Source organism: Pseudophryne corroboree, chromosome 8 (genome assembly GCF_028390025.1).
Source record: "Pseudophryne corroboree isolate aPseCor3 chromosome 8, aPseCor3.hap2, whole genome shotgun sequence".
Classification (NCBI taxonomy): Eukaryota; Metazoa; Chordata; class Amphibia; order Anura; family Myobatrachidae; genus Pseudophryne; species Pseudophryne corroboree.
This window is the reverse complement of record NC_086451.1, coordinates 433,655,731-433,666,210: the sequence shown is the minus strand read 5'-3', so window position 1 is coordinate 433,666,210 and position 10,480 is coordinate 433,655,731. Positions and strand designations below refer to the sequence as shown.

At 47.1% G+C, this 10,480-nt stretch overlaps 1 protein-coding gene and 1 non-coding gene across 2 annotated transcripts; one reads left to right on the top strand and one right to left on the bottom strand.

Annotated features, from left to right (window-relative positions):
- Nucleotides 1–2: 2 nt before the first annotated feature.
- NRM (nurim) lies at nt 3–5,035 on the bottom strand (the record flags this gene model as incomplete). Its single annotated transcript, XM_063938625.1, has 3 exons — nt 4,757–5,035; nt 543–742; nt 3–173 (listed from the first exon to the last, which is right to left on the bottom strand). Coding segments are annotated over exons 1-3 (549 nt in total), but the record flags the coding sequence as incomplete, so codon positions are not given.
- Nucleotides 5,036–5,173: 138 nt separating this feature from the next.
- Nucleotides 5,174–5,246, top strand: TRNAK-CUU (transfer RNA lysine (anticodon CUU)). The gene has a single exon. It is a non-coding gene; the product is annotated as a tRNA-Lys (tRNA).
- Nucleotides 5,247–10,480: the final 5,234 nt, after the last annotated feature.

The following is a 10,480-nucleotide window of genomic DNA, read 5'->3' as shown; positions in this document are numbered from 1 at the left end:
TTCATGCCCATAAGCTCGGCATAATCAAAGATAAGCAGGACACTGAATATAAGCAGCCACGATACAGTGTGCAGGAGCGCACACAGCAGGGGAAGCCAGGTACTCCACGGAGCCGTAGGGACGTTCCACAGATAGGGGCCACGCGGGAAGAACTGCCAGTGTCTCATCATGATCTACAGAGAGAGCACAGGTAGATTTGTAAAAGCACAAGACCCAACTCATGACAGCATAGAGAAAACAAGATTCTGTAACACAAGATACAATATTCTATACTAGACACAAATATGAAACTCTCACACAACTCAGCTTTTACTCATCATTCCTGAGTGTAGTGTTACCTGGGAGCTTTTATCACGTTCTAGCTGCCCAGAGCACATACTGAAGTGCTTCATTAGGACACCTGCCTTACGTTCCCGTCACTAACATTATCAAAGCCCTTTCCCGCATATTCACATAGGGACACCTAAATAATAATCACTAATCAAGTACACAAACCTTCAGCATCATAATACATACAATGTTCTCTGAAGACTATACAGTACCTGTAGGGAGAGAGCAGTGCAAAGTATGTATATGGATCTTTGGAGAACGCCAAACACTTGTGTGACCATGTCCTTTACAACAGGCCGAGCCATGAGGCTGTGCTGGATGATAAATAAAAGCAGCAATGCAACATTTACTGCAATGGAGCGCAGGAACACAGTGTCTCCAATAGCATCTCTCCAAATTAGAGGGGTTCCGTCTGCAAGAGAAAGCGAGAAACGTTCTGGGTAGAAGACTCTAGCTCAGAGGTTCCCACACGTGGTCCTCATGGCACCCCAACAGTCCAGGTTTTAGGTATATCCATAGCTCAGCACAGATTGTTAAATCAAATTGACTGAGGTGCTAATTAAGTCACCTGTGGCCAAGCATGGATAGATTTTAAACCAGGACCGTTGAGGTGCCTTGAGGACCGCGTTTGGGAAAAACTGCTCTAGCTCCTTTATTCCTACTGAAGAAGTCGCTCAACTTCCGCCAGTTCCTCACTTTTCAAAAAGATAGCTATCTATCTATCTATATACACACTTACTGGGTATGATAAAATAGGCCTTCCAGTCCAGATTAATTTAGGAAATTTCTAAGTCTGGGTTCACACTTGATGATATGCACCCAATCCATCATCTGAACCAGCAGATCGGACGATATATCGTTAACAAAGTCCAAATATCTTTAGTTCCAGCCTTGAAATCTAAAGATATTGGACAAGACTGCATGCACCCGGATTTGGGTGGATTCCGTCACTGACGATATCGTTCAGTGTGTATGTCCGGTATCTTTTGCCTTGACGATGTTGCATCTTATGGGCATTGTTAAGTGTGTATTGTGTTAGTGTCAAATTCGGAACCAGGTAAATGTTTCACTTCTGATACCGGTGTTGTTGGCGAGTCTGCACTTGTACCCAGGAATTACCATCTGCAATTCATTTAGAGGTCGATTCATGAGCACTAATATTAATTGGGTCAGGAAAACCTCGTTTGTGTCTCATACAGATGTTGTTTTCCTTCCGTAAATGTGCACCATGGAGGCCCTTGCAGCTAATCTGCCCTGTAGATTGCGCTTCTTGCAAACAAAACATAGTACTGCAAAGAAAAATTGTACAACAATGGATATATTTGCTAATTAGGTTGAATAGATTAAGAAAGTAAATTTTGCTGCAAACGGGATGTAGTTAAAATGCGGCCAGACGGGATCCCAAATGGCTGCATAATGCCGGCATCACAATATGGACGGAGCTCGGGATCCCAGCGTCAAAATACCAACGCCTGGAATCCCGAACATTCTGTCAGCAAGACGTGCTCACATCCTGGGAGGTTAGGTTTAGGCATTAGAAGGGGGGGGGGGGTAGGGTGCAGGGACAGGAAGGGGATTGTTAGGTACCGGGGAGGGGGAAATTAGGGTTAGGCATCAAGCAGGGAGGGTTAAGTTTAGGCAGCAGGGAAGGGGAGGTTAGGCACCACCAGGGAAGGTTAGGGTAGGGGGCAGGGGAGGGTTAGGGTACTTTCTGGGGGGCGGTCAGGATTTTGATGGTCAGGATGCCATTGATGGTATTATGACCGCCGGCATCAGGTCCTTCTGGATAACGTAATGAGTCCCTGCAAACAGATACTTTATCAGAGCACGTTGGCATGTGTGCCTTAGATCCCCCCATATATCTAAACCCTGTTTCCGGGGTCTCATACCCCTCAGTAAAGTTGAGTATACACTTTTGTCATCATTCAGGTGATCGGGTAACTGCTCCTAATCAGTGCTCCATGTGTTCCCAGCTTGACCTCCTGTCAGCCGCCTGCGAGCCCCATACACACTGTGAGCGTGTTTGGGCTTCTGTCGGATCGGGAGGTCGTCCAATCCCGGACTATGCAGGAGCGTTATAAGCTGTTTATCGACTAACGCTCCTGCAGTGGTACTGCATACACACCTATACAATTGTCACCCGTTCACCTGATATCGGTAATAGTGCCATGGATTGTATAGGTGTGTAGCCAGCTTTACACCCTTCCCTTTCTCTAGGCGCCATCTATACTCCTACAGGTAAGTGACATATGGTGATGTGGGGCATTTCCGGAGCTCTCTGGGGGGAATTTGTTTAATGGAGAGATAGGGGCACACGTGTGCAATGTTGATTTTAAATTATTTTCAGTTTCCTCATTTGCCTCTACCCAATATTTATCTAAGCAGTGTGTAGTCTAGGCTATGTGGGGGGTATGGTGTACATAGTGGTGGTGCTGAGGAGAGGGATGGTTGGGGTAATGGGTAAAGGGTACAATGATTGATGGAGGAGCGGGTTTGATGGAAATGGTGAGGAATTTGGTGTAAATGATGGAGTGGTATAGTGTAAATGGTAGTGTGTGTGGGTTACAGTATACGGTGTGTGTGGGTGGGGGGGTTACAGTATACGGTGTGTATGGGTGGGGGGTTACAGTATACACTGTGTATAAGTTGGGGGTTACAGTATACACTGTGTATATGGGAAGTTACAGTATACGGTGTGGGGGGTTATAGCATACAGTGTGTATGGGTGGGGGGGTTACAGTATATGGTGGGGGGGGTTACAGTATATGGTGGGGGGGGTTACAGTACACAGTGAGGGGTGTTACAGTATATGGTGTGTATGAGTGGGGGGATTACAGTACACAGTGGGGGGGGGGTTACAGTATACGGTGTTTAGGGTTACAGTATACAGTGTGTATGGGAGGGGGGGTTACAGTATGCAGTGTGTATGGGTGGGGGTTACAGTAGACGGTGTGTATGGGTGGGGGGGTTACATTATACGTGTTGGGGGGGTTACAGTATACAGTGTGTATGGGTGGGGGGTTACAGTATACGGTGGGGGGGTTACAGTATACAGCGTGTATGGGTGAGGGGGTTACAGTATATGGTGTGTAGGGTTACAGTATACTGTGAGGGGGCTTACAGTATACGGTATGTATGGGTGTGGGGGGTTACAGTATACCGTGTGTAGGGCTACAGTATACGGTGTGTGTGGGTTACAGTATACAGTGTGTATGGGAGGGGGTTACAGTATGCAGTGTGTATGGGTGGGGGGGTTACAGTATGCAGTGTGTATGGGTGGGGGGGTTACAGTATGCAGTGTGTATGGGTGGGAGGCTACAGTATACAGTGTGTATGGGAGGGGGGTTACAGTATGCAGTGTGTATGGGAGGGGGGTTACAGTATGCAGTGTGTATGGGAGGGGGGTTACAGTATGCAGTGTGTATGGGAGGGGGGTTACAGTATGAAGTGTGTATGGGGGGGGGGTTACAGTATGCAGTGTGTATGGGTGGGTGGGTTACAGTATACAGTGTGTATGGGAGGGGGGTTAAAGTATACAGTGTGTATGGGAGGGGGGTTACAGTATGCAGTGTGTATGGGTGGGGGGGGTTACAGTATACAGTGTGTATGGGAGGGGGGTTACAGTATGCAGTGTGTATGGGTGGGGGGTTACAGTATGCAGTGTGTATGGGTGGGGGGTTACAGTATGCAGTGTGTATGGGTGGGGGGTTACAGTATGCAGTGTGTATGGGTGGGGGGCTTACAGTATGCAGTGTGTATGGGTGGGGGGGTTACAGTATGCAGTGTGTATGGGTGGGGGGCTTACAGTATGCAGTGTGGATGGGTGGGGGGGTTACAGTATACAGTGTGTATGGGTGGGTGGGTTACAGTATGCAGTGTGTATGGGAGGGGGGTTACAGTATGCAGTGTGTATGGGTGGGGGGCTTACAGTATGCAGTGTGTATGGGTGGGGGGGGGTTACAGTATGCAGTGTGTATGGGTGGGGGGGGGGGTTACAGTATGCAGTGTGTATGGGTGGGGGGGGGTTACAGTATGCAGTGTGTATGGGTGGGTGTGTTACAGTATGCAGTGTGTATGGGTGGGTGGGTTACAGTATACAGTGTGTATGGGAGGGGGGTTAAAGTATACAGTGTGTATGGGAGGGGGGTTACAGTATGCAGTGTGTATGGGTGGGGGGCTACAGTATACAGTGTGGGGGGTTACAGTATAATACAGTGTGGGGGTTACAATATACGGTGTGCAATGGTGGGGGAGGGGTAGAAGTTACGGTGTATATATTACGGTGGTTGGGAGAACTAGTTATGCTGGAAGTAGTAGATGCTGGGAGTACATTATATCACATTATATATATAGCCCATGTCACCTGCTGCCTGCTCTCCTCCCCCCTCCCTCCAATACACCGCCTCCGCTTTCCCGCCCGTCTCACCCTCCAGCCCGCCGCTGATGTTCCCGAATATGGCCCCGAATGACAGGAACCGCACGAACTCCGCCCCTGTGCCGAAACAGGCTACGAAGCAGACAAGGGAGGCCACTCCCAGGGACAGGCAGACCGGGAGGGAGGGCCGCGGGAGGCCGGGACCGGTAGCCTGGGCTCCCGCCGACATTTTCAGAATTGTCCCAGGACTCTCCTGCAAAGCGCTGTGCGGGGCACCACGCGCACCGCCCCGACCCCGCCCTGCACGGTGACGTCACTCCCTCACCCCCAGTGCTCTCAGCTGTATAACAGGCAGAGGGAGGGATCTCCGCGCTAACAATAACCTGAGCCACAGCGCCACCTGCAGCTGTACACGCGTCAGAGCACACAGCAGGCTTGTCTATAGCTGGCTTTCTGTGGCTGTCACCTGCCCGGCTAGCTCAGTCGGTAGAGCATGAGACTCTTAATCTCAGGGTCGTGGGTTCGAGCCCCACGTTGGGCGGAAAGTTTTTATAACTCTTTTTTTTATTTTAGAAATACAGATCGGATGAGACTGATGTCATTTAAAAATAAAAGTAGACCAATAGCTAGATTAGTAGCTTAGAACTGAATTAAAATGCAAAGGATAGGCACTGTTGTATTTGGTGATACTATATAATACTTTTGTAGCTTCTTAAATGACACATTCATATTGTCACACAGTATAATAGAAATAGAAAAGTATATATTTATCCTATATAATAAAAATCTAACACTGCTCCTCAAACCTAGGGGGAATGCAAGTGTTTTGCATGCTGGCGGCCACGAGATGGCGCCCAGTGGAACAATTTAAGTATTGCTCCGTTCAGGGGTCGGGACCAGCTTGACAATATTATGGCAGTTATGTATTATATAAGGACAAATAAACCTAAGTAAAGAGCACTGTATCTGAATAACAGTGTGTCAGTGGTGTAACTACTGCCCCCGCAGTCCTCGCGGTGGCTTGGGGGCGAGGGGGTGCCGCCACTGATTTAGAGCAGATTGACATGCGGACGAGCGTCCGCATGTCAATCTGTTGTCACTAACCCTCCCTGCTGTAAGGAGGGACACGGAGGGCACAGCGCGCGCCTCTCCCGTGTCCCTCTTGCATCTCCGTCGAGTCTAATAAAGAAGTGCCGTTCGTGAGCTCTGATTGGCTCACGAACCGGCACTTCCTTTATTAGACCCGATCGAGATGCAGGAGGGACACGGGAGAGGCGCGCGCTGTGCCCTCCTTCACAGCAGCGGGGGAGCACTGAGGGGAGGGGACATATATGGCACTGGGGGGGGGGCACTGAGGGGGCATATATGGCACTGGGGGGGGGGGCACTGAGTGGGCATATATGGCACTGAGGGGGCGCGCGCATGTTTATCCCTTTACTAGTGCCAATTATGGGGGATGGGGGGGACGCTGAAGAATGTTTTGGCTTGGGGGAGAAAAACTTCTAGTTACGCCACTGCAGTGTGTAACTCACAAACATACATTAGTAGTAACGCATAGAGATGAGCGGGTTCGGTTCCTCGGAATCCGAACCCCCCCGAACTTCAGCCTTTTGACACGGGTCCGAGGCAGACTCGGATCTTCCCGCCTTGCTCGGCTAACCCGAGCGCGCCCGAACGTCATCATCCCGCTGCCGGATTCTCGCGAGGCTCGTATTCTATCGCGAGACTCGGATTCTATTTAAGGAGCCGCGCGTCGCCGCCATTTTCACACGTGCATTGAGATTGATAGAGAGAGGACGTGGCTGGCGTCCTCTCCGTTTAGATAGAGAGTGAGACAATTGATTTACTAGTAATTTAATTTTAGTAATTTTGGGGAGCATTAGGAGTACTCAGAGAGTGCAGTTTTGCTGATAGTTATACTAGTGACCACCAGTTTTATTTATTATTTAAAATACGTTCTCTGCCTGAAAAAAAACGATACACAGTCACATACCATATCTGTGCTCAGCCTCAGTGTGCTGCATGATAATATCATCTATGTATATCTGACTGTGCTGAGTGCTCACTGCTCACACAGCTTAATTGTGGGGGAGACTGGGGAGCAGTTATAGCAGGAGTACATAACAGTGCACACTTTTGCTGCCAGTGAGACTGACCAGTGACCACCAGTATATTGTCTGCCTGAAAAAGTTAAACACTCGTGTGGTGTTTTTTTATTTTATTCTATAAACGCATTCTGCTGACAGACAGTGTCCAGCAGGTCCGTCATTCATTATATTATAATATATACCTGCAGTAGTGATATATATATATTTTTTATATCATTATCATCCAGTCTATACTAGCAGACGCAGTACGGTAGTCCACGGCTGTAGCTACCTCTGTGTCGGCAGTGCTCGTCCATAATTGTATACCTACCTGTGGTGGTTTTTTTTTTTTCTATCTTCTTCATACTAGTAGTTTAGGAGTCTGCTGCTGACAGTGTCCAGCAGGTCCGTCATTATATAATATATACCTGTCCTGCAGTAGTGATATATATATTTTTTATATCATTATCATCCAGTCTATACTAGCAGACGCAGTACGGTAGTCCACGGCTGTAGCTACCTCTGTGTCGGCAGTGCTCGTCCATAATTGTATACCTACCTGTGGTGGGTTTTTTTTTTCTATCTTCTTCATACTAGTAGTTTAGGAGTCTGCTGCTGACAGTGTCCAGCAGGTCCGTCATTATATAATATATACCTGTCCTGCAGTAGTGATATATATATATTTTTTATATCATTATCATCCAGTCTATACTAGCAGACGCAGTACGGTAGTCCACGGCTGTAGCTACCTCTGTGTCGGCAGTGCTCGTCCATAATTGTATACCTACCTGTGGTGTTTTTTTTTTCTATCTTCTTCATACTAGTAGTTTAGGAGTCTGCTGCTGACAGTGTCCAGCAGGTCCGTCATTATATAATATATACCTGTCCTGCAGTAGTGATATATATATATTTTTTATATCATTATCATCCAGTCTATACTAGCAGACGCAGTACGGTAGTCCACGGCTGTAGCTACCTCTGTGTCGGCAGTGCTCGTCCATAATTGTATACCTACCTGTGGTGGTTTTTTTTTTTCTATCTTCTTCATACTAGTAGTTTAGGAGTCTGCTGCTGACAGTGTCCAGCAGGTCCGTCATTATATAATATATACCCAGGGTTGGACTGGCCCATAGGGGTACAGGGGAAACCACCAGTAGGCCCTACTGCCTGGGGGCCCACCCCCTCCTCTAGGCATCAGGTTCCAGACTGAGCTGTAACTAATCTAGTACATTATCATGCATGCACTACAGTATTTACTGTATATATTTATCTAGGGGACCAACACTTGCAAAATGGTTAAGTAGACCAATGTGGTGGCTGGGCACACCCCCTCTAGAGACTGGCCACACCCATAAACATGGGCCCCTACCACTGTCTTCCCCCGGTGGGCCCTACATGTCCCAGTCCGACACTGTATATACCTGTCCTGCAGTAGTGATATATATATATTTTTTATATCATTATCATCCAGTCTATACTAGCAGACGCAGTACGGTAGTCCACGGCTGTAGCTACCTCTGTGTCGGCAGTGCTCGTCCATAATTGTATACCTACCTGTGGTGGTTTTTTTTTTTTTCTATCTTCTTCATACTAGTAGTTTAGGAGTCTGCTGCTGACAGTGTCCAGCAGGTCCGTCATTATATAATATATACCTGTCCTGCAGTAGTGATATATATATTTTTTATATCATTATCATCCAGTCTATACTAGCAGACGCAGTACGGTAGTCCACGGCTGTAGCTACCTCTGTGTCGGCAGTGCTCGTCCATAATTGTATACCTACCTGTGGTGGTTTTTTTTTTTCTATCTTCTTCATACTAGTAGTTTAGGAGTCTGCTGCTGACAGTGTCCAGCAGGTCCATCATTATATAATATATACCTGTCCTGCAGTAGTGATATATATATATATATATTTTTTATATCATTATCATCCAGTCTATACTAGCAGACGCAGTACGGTAGTCCACGGCTGTAGCTACCTCTGTGTCGGCAGTGCTCGTCCATAATTGTATACCTACCTGTGGTGGTTTTTTTTTCCCTCCATCTTCTTCATACTAGTAGTTTAGGAGTCTGCTGCTGACAGTGTCCAGCAGGTCCGTCATTATATAATATATACCTGTCCTGCAGTAGTGATATATATATATTTTTTATATCATTATCATCCAGTCTATACTAGCAGACGCAGTACGGTAGTCCACGGCTGTAGCTACCTCTGTGTCGGCAGTGCTCGTCCATAATTGTATACCTACCTGTGGTGGGTTTTTTTTTTCTATCTTCTTCATACTAGTAGTTTAGGAGTCTGCTGCTGACAGTGTCCAGCAGGTCCGTCATTATATAATATATACCTGTCCTGCAGTAGTGATATATATATATTTTTTATATCATTATCATCCAGTCTATACTAGCAGATGCAGTACGGTAGTCCACGGCTGTAGCTACCTCTGTGTCGGCAGTGCTCGTCCATAATTGTATACCTACCTGTGGTGGGTTTTTTTTTTCTATCTTCTTCATACTAGTAGTTTAGGAGTCTGCTGCTGACAGTGTCCAGCAGGTCCGTCATTATATAATATATACCTGTCCTGCAGTAGTGATATATATATATTTTTTATATCATTATCATCCAGTCTATACTAGCAGACGCAGTACGGTAGTCCACGGCTGTAGCTACCTCTGTGTCGGCAGTCACTCGTCATCCATAAGTATACTAGTATCCATCCATCTCCATTGTTTACCTGAGGTGCCTTTTAGTTGTGCCTATTAAAATATGGAGAACAAAAATGTTGAGGTTCCAAAAATAGGGAAAGATCAAGATCGACTTCCACCTCGTGCTGAAGCTGCTGCCACTAGTCATGGCCGAGACGATGAAATACCATCAACGTCGTCTGCCAAGGCCGATGCCCAATGTCATAGTACAGAGCATGTAAAATCCAAAACACCAAATATCAGTAAAAAAAGGACTCAAAAATCTAAAATAAAATCGTCGGAGGAGAAGCGTAAACTTGCCAATATGCCATTTACCACACGGAGTGGCAAGGAACGGCTGAGGCCCTGGCCTATGTTCATGGCTAGTGGTTCAGCTTCACATGAGGATGGAAGCACTCAGCCTCTCGCTAGAAAAATGAAAAGACTTAAGCTGGCAAAAGCACAGCAAAGAACTGTGCGTTCTTCGAAATCACAAATCCACAAGGAGAGTCCAATTGTGTCGGTTGCGATGCCTGACCTTCCCAACACTGGACGTGAAGAGCATGCGCCTTCCACCATTTGCACGCCCCCTGCAAGTGCTGGAAGGAGCACCCGCAGTCCAGTTCCTGATAGGCAGATTGAAGATGTCAGTGTTGAAGTACACCAGGATGAGGAGGATATGGGTGTTGCTGGCGCTGGGGAGGAAATTGACCAGGAGGATTCTGATGGTGAGGTGGTTTGTTTAAGTCAGGCACCAGGGGAGACACCTGTTGTCCGTGGGAGGAATATGGCCATTGACATGCCTGGTGAAAATACCAAAAAAATCAGCTCTTCGGTGTGGAAGTATTTCAACAGAAATGCGGACAACATTTGTCAAGCCGTGTGTTGCCTTTGTCAAGCTGTAATAAGTAGGGGTAAGGACGTTAACCACCTCGGAACATCCTCCCTTATACGTCACCTGCAGCGCATTCATCATAAGTCAGTGACAAGTTCAAAAACTTTGGGC